Source organism: Chrysochloris asiatica, unplaced genomic scaffold (genome assembly GCF_000296735.1).
Source record: "Chrysochloris asiatica unplaced genomic scaffold, ChrAsi1.0 scaffold00310, whole genome shotgun sequence".
NCBI lineage: Eukaryota > Metazoa > Chordata > Mammalia > Afrosoricida > Chrysochloridae > Chrysochloris > Chrysochloris asiatica.
Genome location: NW_006408828.1, coordinates 1,287,878 through 1,307,015, shown reverse-complemented (window position 1 = coordinate 1,307,015; position 19,138 = coordinate 1,287,878). Strand labels below are relative to the sequence as shown.

At 47.7% G+C, this 19,138-nt stretch overlaps 1 protein-coding gene across 1 annotated transcript; it reads right to left on the bottom strand.

Moving 5' to 3' along the window:
* Nucleotides 1–8,431: 8,431 nt before the first annotated feature.
* SDHAF2 (succinate dehydrogenase complex assembly factor 2) lies at nt 8,432–19,040 on the bottom strand. The gene is made up of 4 exons (XM_006874997.1): nt 19,005–19,040; nt 15,362–15,585; nt 15,173–15,282; nt 8,432–8,562 (listed from the first exon to the last, which is right to left on the bottom strand). The coding sequence occupies exons 1-4, from the start codon at nt 19,038–19,040 to the stop codon at nt 8,432–8,434; spliced, it is 501 nt and encodes a 166-aa protein (XP_006875059.1).
* Between the last annotated feature and the right edge of the window lie 98 nt (nt 19,041–19,138).

Genomic DNA, 19,138 nt, shown 5'->3' with positions numbered 1-19,138 from the left:
ACAGAATGTAAGCAGTGGGTATATGGGTGTGTTCACCTAAAGCCTTTGGCTATGCTGCATGTTTGAAATATTTATAATAAAAGGTTAGAAAAATTCATTAGTATTCATTTGTTAAAATAGAAAAACTACCTTTTTAATTTTGGCAAGGGACACTTTTTCTGTTGCATTTCAAATAATAGTTTTATGCAGCTTCCTTTTTAAATTAATTCATTTAAATAAAAATGGGACTCAGTTTAATAAAGATGTTGTTGTTAAGTGCCATCGAGTCGATTCCCACCTGTATAGGGTTTCCAAGGAGCAGCTGGTGAGCTTGGACCATCAACCTTACAGTTCAAACAACTTTATAGTCTAACGCATTAACCCACAGCGCCACACCAGACGCCAATAGTCAGTAAATGCTAATAATATAGATGGTGCACAGATACTGCCAATTCTCATTGAATCAAATTCCGACCCATAGTGACCCGACAAGACAGAGTGGACGTTCTCCACCGGATTTCTGAAGCTGTAAATCTTTGTGGAAGCAGACTGCCTCATCTTCCTCCCATGGAGTAGTTGGTGGATTTGAAGCAATGACCTTTTGGTTACCAGATGAGCATGGAACCACCGCTCCACCAGGGCTCCTGAGGATATTGCAAATGAATGAGGTAACCCAGGAAAAGCACAGGGCACCTACGTGGTTGCTGCTAGCCAGGGTGGCCCCATGAGGACAGATCGAAACGTTGCAAGTCAGACCCTTGTGATCCACAGAGTTTCCATTGGCTGATTTTCAGAAGCAGATTGCCAGACCTTACTTCCTAGCTTGTCTTCATCTGGAAGTTCCATTGGAACTCGTTCAGTATGACAGCAACATGTGAGCCTCTACTGACAGACGGGCAGTGGCTACGTGTGGGGCACATGGACTGGAAATCGAACCCGGGTCTCTCACCGGGAAGCTGAGACTTCTCCCACTAAACTAGTGCCACCCTACCCCCTGCTTGGTGCTGTCATTAAGTGGTGTGGAGTCAGTTCCGACTCAGAGACGCTATACAGGGTTTCCAAAGAGTGGCTGGTGGGTTTGAACAGCTGACTTTGTGGTCAGCAATCCAGTGCTTATCCTACAGTGCCACACCAGGAAGAAGGCAGAGAACATTCCAGTCTGGGAACACAGACTAAAGGATGTGCATGTTATTGAGGATGGGGGGTGGGAAGAGATTTTAGGGAGGCCACCAGATTGCATGGGGATGCAGAAGGCAGAGAAAGTGCCAAGCCTCCCCCAGACTTAGAATCCCCAGCTGTTTCTGCCTCCTAGCCTTCCTCCTCCTGCCCCAAACCACAGTGCCCTGTGATGCGGCACAGCTAGCATCTATTTCCAGGGAGTTTATTTCTTAGAACATCTCAGGCTTCCCAGAGGCCTGGGCAGAGAACCAAAAACTCTCACTTTGCCCAGTGTGAGAGGCAGATCTAATTCATTAAAGTCCTTCTCCCCGACCCCATGGCAACCAGCCACCTGGGAAGCTGGAGACTGACCTTGTCCATATACTGAGCAGAATGCAATAGGGCAATCTCATCACACCGCTTCACCCAAGAGCCTCTGGCTCCTCCAGACCCAGTGCTCTCGCTGCTGGGAAAGTTTGCTTTGAACCATTAATAGACTGATCTTTTTCCACTAATTTGTCAAATAATTAGGAACACCTTCTCTGTGCCAAGAGACGTGCTGGGGACTATGGATACAAAAGTGAACAAAAATGAATCTGGTCCTTGTCTTCTTGGAGCTCCAGGTCCAGTTGGGAGACAGGAATTCACGGCAACACCAGCATATGGATTTAAATGAGAGGTTAGGGAAGGCTGCTCGAGGAAGTGGCACCTGAGCAGAGAGCTAAAGGTTTACCAGGTGAAGAAAGGATGAAAAGGAAGAGCATTCTGGGCAGAGGGAAGAGTATATGCAAAGGCTCTGAGGATGGGAGGCTGCAGGAACGTCTAAGAGGTTGGAGCAGAGAAACTGAAGACAGCTGGGCCAAGATGAAGTTTAAGATGGGACAGACCAGGTAGGAACCTTGTAGGGAATACTAAGGATTTTCATTTTCTTCTCCAAGAGCAATGGACAGCCATTAAAGGGTTTTGAAGAGGTGGGAGACATAGATTTGTGTATTAAATATTCCAGAGCTGCAGGTACAGAACAGATTTAAGATGATGATGATGATGGTAGCAAGTCAGATGTCTAAAGCAGTTGTCCAGTTGAGAGATGAGAGCAGCTTTGACCATGGAGATGGTGTTGGGGGTGAATTTAAGAGCCATCTTGGAGGTAAACCAACTGGTCTTGGCAAGGCGCTTGGAGAGAAAGGGTGAAGCTTAGGTCATTTCCTGGGTGTCTAGCTTGAACAACTTAGTGGATGCTGGTGTTACTCATTGAGACAGGCATAGAGGAGGACTGGGGTGTTTTCGGTGGCCTGGCTTGGCTTTGGACACGCCAAGTATAAATAAAGAGGAAGGATAAGCCCGTGTGCAGGCTCTGCATGCATCACGATGAAGGCTCATGGATGACCAGTGTCATGGTCAAGGTCCTGCAAAGTTAATGACAAAGAGAGTGCCTCCAAGGAGAGGTTAGGGATCCACCGCACGTTCAACAACAGATGAGCGGTTAAACAAATTGTGGTGTGTCCACAGAATGGAATATTACTTGGTCAGAAGAAGGAACAAAATACTGAGACAAGAACCGCAAAAGCACAGTTGCCTAAAAAGCCAGACACAAGAGGTCAAGCACTGTGTGATTCCACTTATATGAAAAATCCAGAATAGGCAAATCCATGAGACCGAAAGCAGATTGGTGGTTGCCAGGGACTGGGCACCCACACTAGCAGTCTTCCGTGGACCAACCCAGATCCATGATGAGAAGCCATCCGCAGAGAGCCATGACGATGGTTTCCATGTTTGGAATCAGTGTAGCATGTGCTCCCTGAGGGTACGGGCCCTGGGGGTCTGCCCACCATCTGACTGCACATTCTAGTTCCATCGCTTTGTTGTGACCTTGAGCAAGTCACTTAATTTCACCAAGGCTCACTTTCCTCATCTGTAAAATGGACACAATAGTTGTAGCAATCTCATGGTGTTGTGCAAAGATTAAAAGAAAAATCAGTTGTTGCCGGGGTTTTCCCTCGACATAGTTGTCACGCATGTTTGGTTCATGAGGAGGGGAGATCCAGCGGCGATAGGGATAGCGAAAGAATACACAAACAAACAGAAGAAGGGAGACAATGAGGCGCCCCAAAGCCAGGGTGGATACATCACTGGTGGGCAGGCTTGGGAGTACAGGCATCATGGCCTCTGCAGGCAGCGACTCACTGCCCTGCAATCTTTACTGCATGCCTTCCAACCCTTAATGCACCGCAATCTTTACTCCATGCCTTCCAACCAGTAATGCACCGCAATCTTTACTCCAAGCCTTTCAACCAGTAATGCACACCTGGGGAGGCCCGGGGCTCTGCTTTATTTAGGGGAGGAGTTTCACACCAAGCTGGGAGGGACTAAAACAGGATACAGCTAACATCAGTAATTTTCCAGACATTCAGGTAACTTTACATTGTACTTCACTGGTTCAAATCCCAGGCCAGCAACTTGGATTCTCAGGCCCAATTAACATATCTATAGCCCCTGAACTCAGTTGGGGGAAGGTGAGAGTTCTGCAGGAGACGCCCAGGTGAATGGGCTGCACCTGGAAAAGGGATTAGGGAGGATGGGTTCTTTGTCTATAGAACAAAGAACCGAGAAGTAGCTAAAATATTTTTAGTTAATCCTTTGGAGAAAGGTTTAACCTTGCAACCTTTAATCTCGGCTTTAGGAAAATATCACCTTTATCTGTGGATTTTCAAAGGCTCCAGTGTATTAATTTAATATATATACCTGAATATTAAGATGAAAGCAATTTTCCATTAACTGCCAGTGGCCTCATTTGTTACACTCAGCCCTAGAGGGCCTCGAACCTCTGACTAGTCTTACATGGTCTGCAACAAGTTGTCAATCGAGGTGATGCCAACTCATGCCCACCTCACGTTAGAGAGCAGAAACCATGCTCCTTGAGTTTTCAGTGACTTTTATCTTTCTGTAGATTGCCAGGGTTTTCTCCGGAGGTACCTCTGGGTAGAGAACCACCAACCTTTCATTTATAGGACCCAAGAACCTCTTAAAAAACTATTGTCATCTATGTAGAGCACTTACAGTGGCACCAGGTAAGCAAGCAATAAATGTCAGCTATAATTCCCATTGTTAATAACAGTGTCCCAAACCATGCTAAGCATTTCACAAACATTGCTTAGTTGAATCCTTACACCCATGCTATGAAGTTAGTTTCATTTCTTTCTACAGATGAGAAACAGAGGTAAGGAGAGGTTCCATAGCTTGTCCACGGTCACCCAGCTGATCATCAGTAGATCCAGGATTCTAACTTGGGCCAGATCCACTCCATTTTCCTTAGTCATGTGTTCCAGGCATCACTAAAGCAAACCTTTTATTAAATACCAAGGGGATAACCTGAAGACAAAATATGTACCTTAACGTCCTCATTGGCTTTGGAAAATGGCAAGATATAGTAGTTTGGTAAAATGATGTGTCCACATTGCCCTTTTGAAAGAAACCTTCTCTTTGCAAGATTACCTGGATTCAGACAAGCTCTGAGACCCAGCAGGATTCTGCTCTTCTTTTGGGACGACCACCTGTGAGTTACTCGATTTCTTCTCAACACGTCTTCTCCTTTGAAGCCGACTGTGTCTGGATCACTGAACCGTATCTACAATCCACCCTGAGGGAGTGCCACCAGGTATGTTTCTTATCGCCTGTGCCATTTTACCTGGGGTAATTCTAACGCTGGGCCTCGTTCCCAGAAGGCTCACTGGGAAACAGTTATCACAAGGTGGCTTGACCAGGAACTGAGCAATGTCATCAACTTGATGTTGCAGGATGGCGAGTTCACATCCTCAGATACTACAAGGGGACTGTTTGCTCGAAAGGTCACAGACCTGTCTCACTACTTGTGGCAGCTCCAGCTTCCTTATCACAGAACCCTCGCCTCCCTGCATATCTAGCCACGACTGCAGATGTACGGAAATTTAAGTGCAAGCCTCGACTGCCGTGGAATCTCCTTCTCTGGTGATGTTTGAAAATATGAACCAGGTGTGCACTGGTGCCAAACTGGCTGGAGTCAGAGCAGATGGCCTCTAAATAATGCTTAAAGATGTGGGACAAGCAGTGGACTGTAAACTGCAAGGTCAGCAGTTCAAACCCACCAGCTGCTCCTTGGAAACCCTATTCAGGGTTGTTATGAGCTGGAACCGATTAGATGACAGCTAACAAGGCACAGAGGAGCCTTGGTGATGCAGCAGTTAAGCACTTGGCTCTGAACTGAAAGGTCAGTGGTCTGAACCCACCAGCTGCTCTGTGGGAAAACATGTGGTAGTCTGCTTTCATAAAGATTATGGCCCCAAAGACCATGGCCTTTGGTCATCCTTCAAGTCTGGAACTCACCTCCGTGGCTCAAATTTCAGCCAAGCACTATTGCTTGGCATATCGGGGGCTCAACACTAGTGAGGTATACAGACCACAGGATGGTCAACCATTCAAAATCAAAAGGGCAGCATTTACCTAAGGACAAAACTCAGAAGAGCTGGGAAAGGAGCCATGGAAACAAGAATGAGTGTGTGTTTAGGGGGGTGAGGTGGGGACGGGAGGGCAGCGGGGGAATGGGATCAGTGATGTTACAGGGAGGGAATAGCGATTGGGATGTGTGGTTTGTTGAATGTAAAACTGGTGATATGCTTTCTAAGTCTTCACTCAGTTCACACAAAAAAAGCTTAATATAAAATAATGATGGCGTTAGAAACCCTAAGGGTGGCTATGAGCTGGGATTGAGCGGATGGCAGTATGTTTGGTTGCGGGGATCACGGTGTTAGGTTTATGGATGTTGAAGGTTTACGAGGGTGAGGAATAGCCACGGAGAGCAGCTGACTGACCCAGTTCACTGTGTCCCGCGGGCACTAGACCACTTTGGATTTGGTGGGGTAGAACCAGATACTCATCTTCTTGGCACAGACTTGGAAGGATACCAGTGAGCAGTGAGGTGCTGCTCCTCATGGATCTGAGAGGTGGGCAGAGGCTGCTGACCCTTGCTGTCTGTTTATTAATACAAAAGTGAAAACAAAAAAGTCACTGTGGCTGGCCTAGTTTTATTTTAGGCCTAATAAAGGGAACAACTGTTTACATTGCACCCCTGGGCCTGATGCCGGGCAGCTGGGGTGGGCAAGATCCTTCACTTTCAAAGATGATGTAAACCAGTCGCCAGGGAGGAAAATGTTTCCTTTAGAAGCATGCCATTCCCAGGTGAAAGTGGCAGCAGCTGAACATGATGTTAAATAAAGACAAAATCAGGATAAGATGGGATCCAGGACCACACACACACACACAAACCCCAGCAAGCCCCCACTTCCTGTGTTGCATAATGTGTTGAGGAGAGATGGGTGAGCCACAGTCCGGTTCCGGTACACATTGTACAGCCCAGACAGATTTCTATATATAAATCCTCTGCCTGGTAAATCATGCTCCCTGCAGCACATCAAAGGAAACCCAAGAGAATGGCCAGTCTTCAGTAAGCTCCCAGGTGACATCTGCCCTTCTGCCCTGTGTCTGCTTCCAAGACAGCTAGATTTTTCCATCAAAGTTGTTGTCACCAGCATCTAGGTCCTCTCTGGTCGCTGCCATTTAGACTCTCCACTTTTACTTAAATAGGCTGTTTTCCTGGCATTGCCCTGCATGTTGCTGGGGACCTCACAGGCTGGGCTTAAAGGCTCAGGCTGAGGCTGAGAGCACATGCTGACACATCTCGCCACTGGGGGCTCACTTCAGATGAGGCACCACGGAACTGTCTGCTTTCTTCTTCTCAACGGCTTCACACAGGGTATACTGGTACCCTTGTTATTGGGGGGGAGGGGGGCACAAGTCTCAGGTCCAGCTGAGCCAGATGGAAGCATCCCTAGTGCCCTGACCCAATCTTCACTTAAGAGAGCCACTCTGGGTGGCCAAGTCCCCAGCTGCTCACTTCAGGGAGTATCTGGCAGCTTCTTACCCAGACTCATTCCAGCTGTCCACTTTCTTTGTGGTAGGGTCTCCAAGTGCAGATTCCTACTCGATTTCTAACAGTAAGGGTGGTGTGTTCAGGTAGAACATCCATGAATGCTAGAGCCAAGACAGAGCTGGCTTTCTGACTAAACAGTGACATGACCCTGGACAAACTACTTAATCACCGAGCCCACTGACTCACCACCCAGTAGGAGTGTTGTGAGGATCTGATAACACCAGGTTGGGTGCCTTCCCTGCCCTCCTTAGCCGGCACCCAGGAGGAAGCACGGTGGGAAGCCAGCAGTCCCGCACTGCCTCCCAGCCTAGAGCTCTCGTGAGCACGAAACACATGCCATCCTTATGGCCTCTCCTTCCAGTCAACACCATCTGATGCTCCAGGCCTGGACTGGGTCACAGCACTAAGGTCTCCAGTGACACCACCACCAGCCACACAGCAGTCTCTGGTCCTAGAGCGCCCATTCACTCAGTTGGACGACGCATGGCAGTCTCCGGTCCTAGAGCTAACCACTCCACTCACTCCGTACAACACAAAGGGGCTTCAAAACATGTGTGGGAAAACTCCACTACCTGTCATTCCATTTCTCCATGAAGTTTTTACAACATCCCCTCATATTATTTTGTGTCATATTAGTCAGCTACCTTAAACTATAATGAAGACTATAGTAGCCATAGGGTGTTCTTGTGCTAGCAGGAGACAAAGCCTATGAGGATGACATTACAAGGGCAGAGTCTGAAATGACTTTGAGGGCTGAGACATGGAGAATCCACTGGGTTTCACTGTTCTTTAACATCGTTACCTTTCCATCTGCCAAGTGAACATTTATTATAAAGACAACGTGAGGGTAGAGATGTGGACTTATAAGCTGGGTGAGACAGGGATCCTGCTTGCTGCTCTCATTCTGCCTGCTGTGCCTTTGAGGGATTCAGCTCAGGGCGTTGGATCAGCATCCTTGGCAGAGAGGAGAGGGCCATGCTGGGCTGCAGTAGGGAATTCACGTCAGCACAGGCCAGGACGCCTTCCAACAGGCTGTCTCTTAGCCCTGAAAGAGGAGCGGGCACCAATTCTGTCTCAACAGTGCCCTCCTGTGGCAGAGGACGGTGGAGACAGGAGCAGAGAAAGCAGCCAGGCTGAGGCGGGGAGGGGCATCAATGCCAACCACACCCCTGAGACTGGAAGCAGGACAAGGGAAATTTGGGGAGTCACCATGACCATGGGCGTGTCCTGTATGGGTTGGGTGTCTACACAGCAACAGGAAGCAAAAGTCGTGACGATCCCAAGCAAGTGGGGTCCGGGAATGGAGCCCCATGCTGGGCTGTGGTGTGCAGCTCAGTGGGGCTTTTCAAACAGGTACTCGAGGTCCGGGGCGCGCAATCTCTGCTCTTTGTTTTTGTTTTTAGCAAAGTCCCTCAGCAGCGCCAGGATTTCGTTTTCAAATATTTCTGGGGCAGGTTTTGCTTCTGCAAGAGAATGATGGGCAGAAAGAATTGCGTCAGTCACAGTCAATGCTCAGCTACTAGGATCCTGAAACTTGGACATGCAGCTCTGGCCTTGGCTATGAACCACAGATGGAGATCTAGACTGTCTCCATTCTTCCTCTAAACCTACATGGCATCAGCCCATACCCAAAACCAAAGCCATCAAATCGATTCCGAATCACAGAGAACCGAGATATAGTGTTTCTGAAACTCTAAGTCTTTGTGAGAGCAACTAGTCTCATCTTTCTCCTGGGGAGTTGGTGGGTTTTAACCACTGACATTGTGGTTAACAGCGTGGCACTGTTAACCCACAATGCCACCGGGGCTCCTTCAGCCTATACCAAGGATTGGCAAGCCAAGACAGTTTCTGTGCTTTACCGTTTTACTGAACACAGTGGTTCCCACTCGGTTACATACTGTTCAGTGCTACTTTTGTGCTACAACCGCAGAGCTGTGGAGCTGCTGGAGACCTTGTGTGTGGCAGCCAAGTTTGCCCGGCCCTCGCCGGCTCAGTCTTGACTACCGTACTTTGCCCAGTAGTTAGCATTTCAGTTATTTTCCAGGTTTTGTGTTTTTCTCTCTGGGTCAATAAATTTCCAGAAACAAAAGTTCCACTTCTTTGATCAGTTCTTTGGTTTTAAGTGACAGAAATTAATAACTCTAGTAAACTTCAGCAAAAAAGGGAGTCATTGGAAGGATGTTAACAGCTCACAAAATTGACAAGAACATAGAAAACCAGACGGGAAATGGACAGGCAACAAAGGCCCCCGAGAGCAAAGCCAGGCAGGGACCATGGGCTAAGTATGCGGCTCTCCTCCAACCTTTCTTTCCGCTCCAAAGACACTCACTTAAGATTCAAATCCCAACATTACAGATGATTGGCCTATAACATGCCTACTGTTTCTGTCCTAGCTCCTAGTTTGCTGGGTAGTGCCTGGGGTCCTAAAAGCTTGTAAGCAGTTATCTGAGGTACAACAATTAGTCTCTATTTACCTGGAGCAACTGAACCGGGAGACTCAGGAAGAGGAGGAGATGAAACATGTGGCTGACTGCCAAGGAACCATGGCCTCTTGTGCCATGAGACCTGAGGAACTGGATGGAGCCCGGCTACTATTACTGAACAATCTGAGCTAAGATTCTCTACCACTAGAATCCTGATCAAAAGGGGGTAGTTTTCAGAGGAGAATTTCATATTTGAAGTCACTGTAAAAGAATGAATTCCCCAAACTACAGCTTCGACGTCGTCTTTAAATCTTGTACCAAATATATCCCCTGAAGTCATCTGTAAACTAAACAAGACTTGGAGTAATTAGTAAACAACATCTACCTTGAGCACTGTACTCTTTTAAAGGTCTTTCGGGATCAAATTGACAAGGAAAGCTTAGCTCAAAAGCTTGCATCCCAGTCGGTGATCTGACCTGGTCCTTTCATCTTTGTAATTCCCATCAAATGCCTAGACTATTGCTAAGTGCTGTTGAAATCGGCTCCAACTCACAGTGACCCTGTATAGGGTTTCTGAGGAGCAGCTGATGGGTTTGAACCTCTGACTTTACAATTAGCCGTCCAGTGCTTATCTTACAGCATCATACCAGGACTCCACTAGTGACTACGTTGTTGGTGCTGTTGTGAAGTGCTGTTGAGTCGGTTCCGACCCATAGCGACCCTGTATAGGGTTTCCAAGGAGCTGCTGGTGAGCTTGAACTGGCAACCTTGTGGCTCAAACCAACTTTGCAATCCAGCACATGATCCCACAGCGCCACACCAGGACTCCAAATGACTGAGTACGATTATGCAGCTGAGAGGTGTTTGTGGCCCACTTTGGGCAGCTCACTAATAATATCAATAAGGTACGTGGCACCCTGTCTGTGTGTGTGTGGGGGGGGGATATAAATAAGGTCAGTGTTGCCATCCCGCTCCGTCTACAATGGACCATCTCTTTACCATGCAAAGAGAAGAGGCAGGAGCAGAGGCACTCCTCTGGAGCCCTGTGATAAGCCTCCTCCATGAGGAGACAGGGCAGGGCCACAGCATGGCCGAGGGCAGAGGTGCAGGAGAGACTGACAGCCAAAGCAGCAAGGCCAGGAGTCGAGACTGAGCTGCGTGCTCCAGCTCCACAGTGAGAAAGCGGGAGGCTTGCTGTGAGAGTGGGGTGGCGATAGGAGGGGGGGAGAACTGAGGACGCCAGCCCGACAGAGAACCCACCGAGCTAGACCTGACTGTCTGCCGTCGGCTTACTGGTGGAGTGGGTGTTTGATTAGCAGAACCATGCTTGCCCACGAGGATACAGGCTAAGAGGACAAAAAGCTTTGTGACACTTGTCCAAGGTCACGAGGCCGAGGGCCTGTGTGGGTGAGCCTGAGAGCATGGCTGAGAGGCAGTCCTGAGTGTTCGGGACCCTGAACTGTATGGAACCAGTTAACTTCCCTCATATACCCCAGAATCTTGCTTATGGTCGGTGAGAGCTGTGTGGCCATTTCAACACGCTCTGGAACCCAGCAGAGAAGCCGAGAGTGCCTTGGGAGGGAGAGAAGTCACAATCGGTAGAGAAGGCAGAAAGGTGGAGGCAGGTCACAGGAATCCGCCTGAGGCTGGTAATGAGTTTGATTCTCCCCCACCCTGTGAAGTCGGAGGAGGTTAGATGTGCCCCCGTGCTATTTTTATAGGACGAACCATTTGGAAAAGGAGAGTAAGAATGGCTGCAGACCCTGAAGAATGTCTGTCAGCAGTGATACTACCTGGTCCATGGAGAAATGGTTGAATCGGTGCATGTTCTGCTGTGTATACTGCCCAACAACAATAATTAGAGAGCAAGAACCCAACTCCCAAGTAAAGCCTCCCATTGGCAAAGCCTACGTAAAGTTCTCTAGAATTACCCTCCTATCAGAACAATGAACACAGTACCAGGAGAGGGAGTTTCTCAGAACAAAACTGACTCCCCCTCACTCAGCCTAGGGTGGGAGGCCTTCTTTTTAGGTAGGGCTCAAAATAAGGTCAGGGAGACTTAGGCTTTTCCCAAGAATCGAAGGTTCTAGAGCACTGCATTCACCCTAACGAGAAAAGCGGGTAAACAACAGACATTGTGACCCGAATGCATCAGAGCTGAGGCCACAGGCAACCAAGCAGGGTGAAAAACACACTGGTGACCGGGCAGAGCAGGAGCCGCTGGGCACCGTCCACGCGTGAGACGAATTCGACTAGGCTGGTTAGTAAACTGCTCAAAGCCCAGAGTGAGCTAGCGTGGGAGCCAAAGACGCCAGGGGTGCGCTGGGCATGCTCACAACAAAGACTGGTGCAGAGCAGGAGGCAGGAGGGCTCCTCCCTCAGTGATGGGGCCCCCACCACAGGGGAGAAGCAGAAAGCCCCACCCAGACCTTCCTCCTCTACAGAACAAAGGCCTCAAGAGACCAAGGGTAGGCCAGCAATCCCTGTCCCCACACAAACACACACACACACACACACACACAGGTGCGCGCAAGGTACAAGTAAGGACCCATTTGGACTCGGGAGATGTTAAAAGGAAAATCCATCCCTTTCACCATGGGAGGGACAGGAAACCATCTATATCTAGACCATGACAAGTCTTCCATCACGGGGGGGGGGGGGCCTGGTAATCCACAGGTGAGCGCTCTTACCTCCCCCCACCCAGAGGCTCTGTGGGTGAGCGGCCTGGCAATCACGCCTAGTAAACCCCATGGGGCAGCTCTACTCCATCACTCGGGGTGCTCATGAGTCAGAAATGGATCCCTGAGAAAGTCCCTCCAGTTGACCTTCAAACCTAAAGGAGCCCTGGTGGCACGGTGGGTAAGCGCTGAACTGCTAACTGAAAAGTGAATGGTTCAGATTCACCAGCTGCTCTGTTAACAGTCTTAGAAACGCTACAGGACAGTTGTGCTGTGTCCTGTAGGGTCCCAATGGTTTGGGCTTGGGACTGAGTTGCTCCTGTGACATCTTTAACAGCAAAGTGCTTCTCTAGGTGGAGTTTCCCCTAAAACCGTGAGAAAACAGATTGGTATGCTAAAGCCAGCCACTTGTGATCTTTCCGCTACAGCAGCTCAAGAGAGAGAATTAGGATGCCTTCCTTCTGGTGCCTTGAAGAACAGGTACCACACTCTTCTGATGGAGCCCTTTATTGGGCTGCTAACCACCAGGTCAGCAGTTCAAATCCACCAGCCGCTCTGTGGGAGAATGAGGAGACTTTCTGCTCCTACAAAGACAGATGGCCTTGGAAACCCTGCACAGGGTGTCTGTGAACCGGAATCAATTCAATGGCAGAGGGTTACTATCTTCTAGAAGGAACAGGGGACACTGGTATGGTCTCCACACAAACACTCTTGATAGGTAAGAAGGTCATCTCCTTAGTACTTGGGCAACTGAGTCCAGCCAGGCAGAGGTGTACAGGGCCTCAAAAATACAACTCACTTTCTTGAATCTTACGACGGCCCTCCAGAGTGCCACCTTTCAGGAGATTGTTCCTTGTAAGAGCAAACAACACCTGCCAACCAGTATTCTGGCCACCTGTCACCGCTCGCCTCTTCCCAGTATTCACATTTCTTATTTCTGGAGGGAAACGGCCCTTCCCAATGTGCAGACTCGGTAAGAAGGGAAAGCTGTGTACCCGTCTTTGTATTTCATAAACTGAAGGGGCCCTGGGAGCATCTTCCTCCAGATCCTTCTGCTTACTGCAGAACAACAGCGAAGGGGTACAATGACTGAATTTTGAAATTCAGGCTATGGTATTTTCTCTATTGGGATTTCTATCTTCAGCTGGATCATTTATTGTCAACCTGACATCCTTATCACCTTTTCTAAAGAAGCCAGGGATTACGTTCTGTCATGTCCTCCTCCTGTGAGACTCCTTGTCTGAGCCAATGAGAAATATATTCGGGACATTTGCAAGGTAAAAGAATACAAGCCAGTACTCTCTGGAGGTGGCTACAGAGGAAGGAGCCGACCTGTAGTTCAAAGCAGCTCGTAGATAGGCCTTTGAGAACCCGCTCCCGCCACTTTGACGGTACAGTCTGAGAAAGTTCTACCAAGTGGGAACCTGAAATACATGTCTAACGATTCACTGACACTTCTAAGCTCTTAAGAAGTACCTACTTTGTTGCTGATGGCATAGTGGTTATGAGTTGGACTGATAGCCTCAAGATCAGCAGTTCAAAACTACCAGCTGTTCCACGAGAGAAAGATGAGGCTTCCTACTCCTGTAAAGATTTACAGCCTCGGAAACCCTGTAGGAGTCCCTGTGAGTCAGAACCGACTGCACGGCACATAACCACCAACCAGCAGCACTTTGTTGCAGGAGGGGGAACAGCCAGCAGTTAAGTGATCATCCCTCGTCCAGACTTGCAATGATTGCATGGTGACTGCTGATACTCGGAACCCACAGAGTGGTTTCTGTTCTCTGACACAAACATTGAGTTCCAAAATAGGAGAGCCATCATGAGCCGCCTCTCTGTCTGGAGGACAGAGGAGTCGATGGAAACACGGACCATGTAAAGCCCTGTCTCCACAACGCTGAGGCCAGAACCACTAGGCGGTGCCCAGCCACCACTGCTAACTGTACGGAAAGGGACCACATTAGAAAGTCCTAGATAGAGAGGGAGAAAAAGTGCACAAAACTCAAAATCATAAAAAATATCAGGCTTACTGGTCACATAGAGACTTGTAGACCCCTGAAACTACGGCCTTTGGTCAGCCTTCAGGTCTGGAACAAAACTCACCACCATGACTCAATGTTCAGCCAAGCAACAGATAGGTATAGAGGGCCAACAACCCTACTGAGATGTGCTCAGCATAGAAGGCCACCCACCTGAGTTTACAGGACAGCATTGACCCCAGGACTAAGTTCAGAAGGGCTGGGAAAGGAGGAGGACCGGAAACAAGGACCACAGGGAGCAAGCGGGAGCAGAGATGTTGCACGGAGGAGACTGCCGTCACAGAGATGAAACAAAGTGGCTGATCAGCTAAATGCACAACTGACGCTCTGCTCTGTAAGTCTCCACTCACTTCACAATAAAAAATTAAACAGGGGGCCCAGAATGTGGCAGAAAAGGATGTAGTATCCCCTAATGTCCACCCACTCCTTTACCGTTGATAGCAGAACCCCCAATTTCGAGTCCTCCTGTAGCTAAACTGTAGGATAAACACTGGACTGGCAAACGTCACCCACAGCCACTCTGAGGTACCCTTGACAGGGTCACTATGAGTGGGAGCTGACTCAACGGCACTCAACAATTTAGTTGGGTAGACAATCCTGGAATAGACGGTCCTATTTCTTTTTTATGGCTGGGTGTAGTCATGTGACTAAGCAGTGGCCAATGGCTCTTCTTCAGCCTTCCCTTTCATGCTGGCAGTGATCCCTACCCTTCCACTAAAATCCTTTTGTGGGCACATTAGAATTGGGGTGTTACTTGCAAGTAAAGAAGCTGAACTGCTAAGAAACCAACCTGTGCAGACTTTGGGAAATTTGTAAGGATGTTTGGGTTAAATGCCTATTGCACGAATGAAAGAACAAATTGCCTCCGACACAATCCAGTCTCAAGCCCAGGCCATCCTGTTTTCACACGATGCTGCTTCCTAAACCCAGTACCTGTGGCCCAGTAGTATATGTCCCAGTCATTACTGGGTTCATTAATCAGGCGGTCATAGAGGTTGAGCTGCTTCTCTGTCATTTGGTGCAGATGTTCTTTAGCAAAGAGGCTAAAAATGAGAAAGAAAAAGGGTTGACAAGACTGTCTTTAGTCGAAAAGAAGTGACACCAGGACCCCTATTCCCTCACCTAAGGAGGATGCAGTTCTCCAACATCCCTCTCTTTCTGCTCTCGTAGAGCAGGCGGGCTCTTTTGGTTTCTATGGACTCATCAGTTCGTTCCTGCCATGGAGGCAAAGGGATCTCAATCAGGTCTTTTTGGGAATCTGTTGGACTGTCACCTCGGTAAAAGCGTCGGAATGATGTCGCGCTGAGCAAAGGAGAAGCTAGGCTGCATCTTGACAGAGCAAGCACCTGAAACAAACAAATCGTACACAGGTGACTAACAGCACCCCACATCAACTCGACGCTACGCGCATTCCCCGCCACTCATCTGTCAGTGTTCCGTACTGTGGTGGCTTCAGTTCAGCTGTGATGCTGGAAGCTATGTCATTGGTATTTTAAATACCAGCAGGGTCACCCAAGATGGACCAGTTTCAGTGAAGCTTCCAAACTAAGACAGACGAGGGAGAAAAACAGGTGGATTACTTCTGAATGGTTAGCTGCTGAAACCCTTGTAAGTAGTAGATGAACACTGTCTAATACAGTGCCAGAAGATGAGCCCCCTCAGGCTGCAAGGCACAAAGGAAGAGCTGCATCCTCAAAGTAGAGTCGACCTTAATGACGTGGAGGGAACAAAGCTTTTAGAACCTTCATTTGCTAATGGGGCACAACTCAAAATGAGAAGAAACAGCTGCAAACATCCACTGATAATTGGAACCTGGAATATACAACGAATCTAGGAAAACTGGAAGTCGTCAAAAATTAAATGGAACACATAAAAATCTATATCCTAGGCATCAGTGAGCCAAAATAGACTGGTACTGACTATTTTGAATTGAACAGCATATGCCAAGAATGTCAAATTGAAGAGGGATGGCATTGTATTCATCATCAATCAAAAAAAAAAAACAACCCAACATTTCAAGATCCATCTTTTAGTAGAATGCTGTCTGTGATAGGATAATAGACAGACACCTACAAAACGGGGCACATTTACCAGCCGCTCCTTGGAGACTTTGTACAGGGTTGCTCTGAGTTGGAACTGACAAGACAGCGCTTAACAAGGAAGACCAGTTAATACCACTATTTATTCAAATTTATGTACCAACCACTAGAGCCAACGAAGAAGAAATTGAACTAACTTCTACTGAGTCCTGGTGTGGTGCTGTGGGTTAATGTGCCAGACTGCAAAGCTGTTTGAACTGCAAGGTCGGCAGTTCAAGCTCACCAATGGCTCCTCATAAACCCTATACAGGGTCACTGTGGGTCGGAACCGACTCAACGGCACACAACAACAACTAACTTCTACAGTCTGAAATGGATCAAACATGCAGTAAGATACATTGATAATTACTGTTGATTGGAATTCAAAAGTTGGAAACAAAGAAGGATGAGTAGTTGGAAAATATGGCCTTGGTGACAGAAATGATGCTGGAGATTGCATGATGGAATTTTACAAGATCAGTGACTTATTCATTGCAAATACATTTTAGGAACAACATGAATGGGCCTCACCACCTGGAACACACAGGAATCAAACTGACTACCTCTGTGGAAAGAGACAGTGGAGAAGCTCAATATCACCAGCCAAGACAAGTCCAAGGGCAAACTGTGGAACAGACCATCAACTGCAACTTTAGGCTGAAGCTGAAAAAAATTAAGACAAGTCCACAAGAGCCAAAATATGCCCTTAAGTATATCCCACCTGAATTAGAAACCATCTCAAGAGTTGATGCATTAGGTACTAATGACAAACGAGAAGAGTTGTGGGATGACATCAGGAACATTATATAGGAACAAAACAGAAGGTCATTTTATAAGACAGAAAAGAAAGACAAGACCTAAATGGATGTCAGAAGAGACTCTGAAACTTACTCTCTTGAAGGTATAGAAGCTAAACTGACTGGAAGAACTGAAGTAAAAGAGCTGAACAGAACATTTCAAAGGTCAGCTCACCAAGACAAAGTAAAGTATTATAATGAAATATACAAAGACCTGGTATTATAAAACCAAAGGGAAGAGTACAGTATTGCTCAAGCCGGAAGACCTAAAGAAAACATTCAAGCCTCAACTCGCAATATTGAAGGATTTACTGGCCTGCTAAACACAGGTCAGTGGTTCAAACCCACCAGCTGCTCCTCGGCAACCCTATACAGGGTAGCTGAGTCATAACTGATTTGACAACAACATCAGCAAAATACTGAGTGACACAGAAAGTATCAAAAGATGGAAGGAATACACAGGGTCACTGTGCTAAAGAGAAATGGATGATGTACTATCTACCATGTCACAAGGTAGCACATGATCCAAACGGATGGTATTGAAGGAAGAAGTCCAAGCATCACTGAAGGCACTGGGAAAAAAAACAAAACCAAGACTCCAAGAATTGATGAAATACAAACAGAAAATACTGAGGAAGATTAAAGACTATAGCTTTCAGGATGGATTGCATCTCAATGTAAAGAAAATGAAAATTCTAGCAATCAGACCCATAAATAACATCATGATAATATATCATTTTACTTGCATCCACAATCAACATTCAAAGAAGCGGTAGTCAAGATATCAAACGACCTATTGCATTAGGCAAACCTACTGCAAAAGACCTTTTTAAAATGTTGAAGAACAAAGGTGTCACTTGAAGGACTTAAGGTGCACCTGACCCAAGCCATGGTATTTTCATTCACCTCATAGGCATGTGAAAGTTGGACAATGAACAAGGAAGACCACAGAAAAACTGATGCGTTTGAAAGATGGTGGTGGTGAAAAAGACTGGCTCTATCATGGACTGCCACAAGAACAAACAAATCTATCTTGAAATAAGACAGTCGAATGCCCCTTAGAAGTCAGGACGATGAGACTTTATGTCTCATCCTCTGGGTGTGTTGTTCAGAGGGACAATCCCTAGAGAAAGACATCATGCTTGGTGAATTGGAGGATCAGGAAAAAGAGGAAGACTCCCCTATGAGATCGAATGACAGCGGCAGCAACGATGGGCTCAGACATAACAATTGCGAGGATGTCACAGGACTGGGCAGTGTTTCATTCTGTTGTGCTATGAGTTGGAACCTATTCGATAGCATCTAACAAGAACATGCGCATTCCAAACCAAATCTATTGCCATGGAGTCCATTCTGGGGGCCCTCCTGGTACAGCGTTTACACATTGAACTGCTAGGGGCAAGGTCTTGATTAGAACTCACCAGCACGATAAATAAGTGGCAGTCTGCTTCCTTATGGGAGCTTTGGGTCCGAATCTACTTGACCACATGGGTTTTATGGTTTATATTCCAGCCACCCGTCTGAGTTAAACCCTGAGAATACCTACAAAGAGCTAGAGAGGGCAAGATCTCGAATCCTTCAAAGGACACACAATGTGAAATCATAAATGGAGTTAGAGAAGGTTTCAGAGGAGGGAGTGATGATCGGTTTGACTTTGCTGGCACAGTAAATGCCATCTGAATTGGGTCTCGTCCTATCACCAGCTGGTCAACGATATTACTGGAGAGGCACACCGCGGATTCACGAAAAGGTAGAAGCGACCTGAATTTCCTGACCTGCCCGGCTACCCGGCTGCTAAGCTGTCTCTACGGTCACCGTGACCACGGAGGTCAACAAGGTTCGGTCACCGGTGCCGCCCGCCCGGAACCCCAGGACCCCCAAGCTTCTCACCCGAGCTAGAGCCGGGAACACTGTGGGAACTGCCATTTTCCGCCGGGTCCGCACCGGAACCCTGCGTACGAACCACTTCCTGTATCCCCTCCTTCTCCGAGACCCCGAACCCGAGAACCTCGGCGCGGAGTCGG

Bases quoted from the DNA above. Each gene is read 5' to 3' on its own strand.
- SDHAF2 (XM_006874997.1), bottom strand. From the start codon at position 19,040: ATGGCAGTTCCCACAGTGTTCCCGGCTCTAGCTCGG. The intron at 15,586-19,004 runs GTGAGAAGCTTG...TGTTTGTTTCAG, and splicing joins TGTTCCCGGCTCTAGCTCGG to GTGCTTGCTCTGTCAAGATG. The intron at 15,283-15,361 runs GTGAGGGAATAG...TCTCATTTTTAG, and splicing joins GAGAACTGCATCCTCCTTAG to CCTCTTTGCTAAAGAACATC.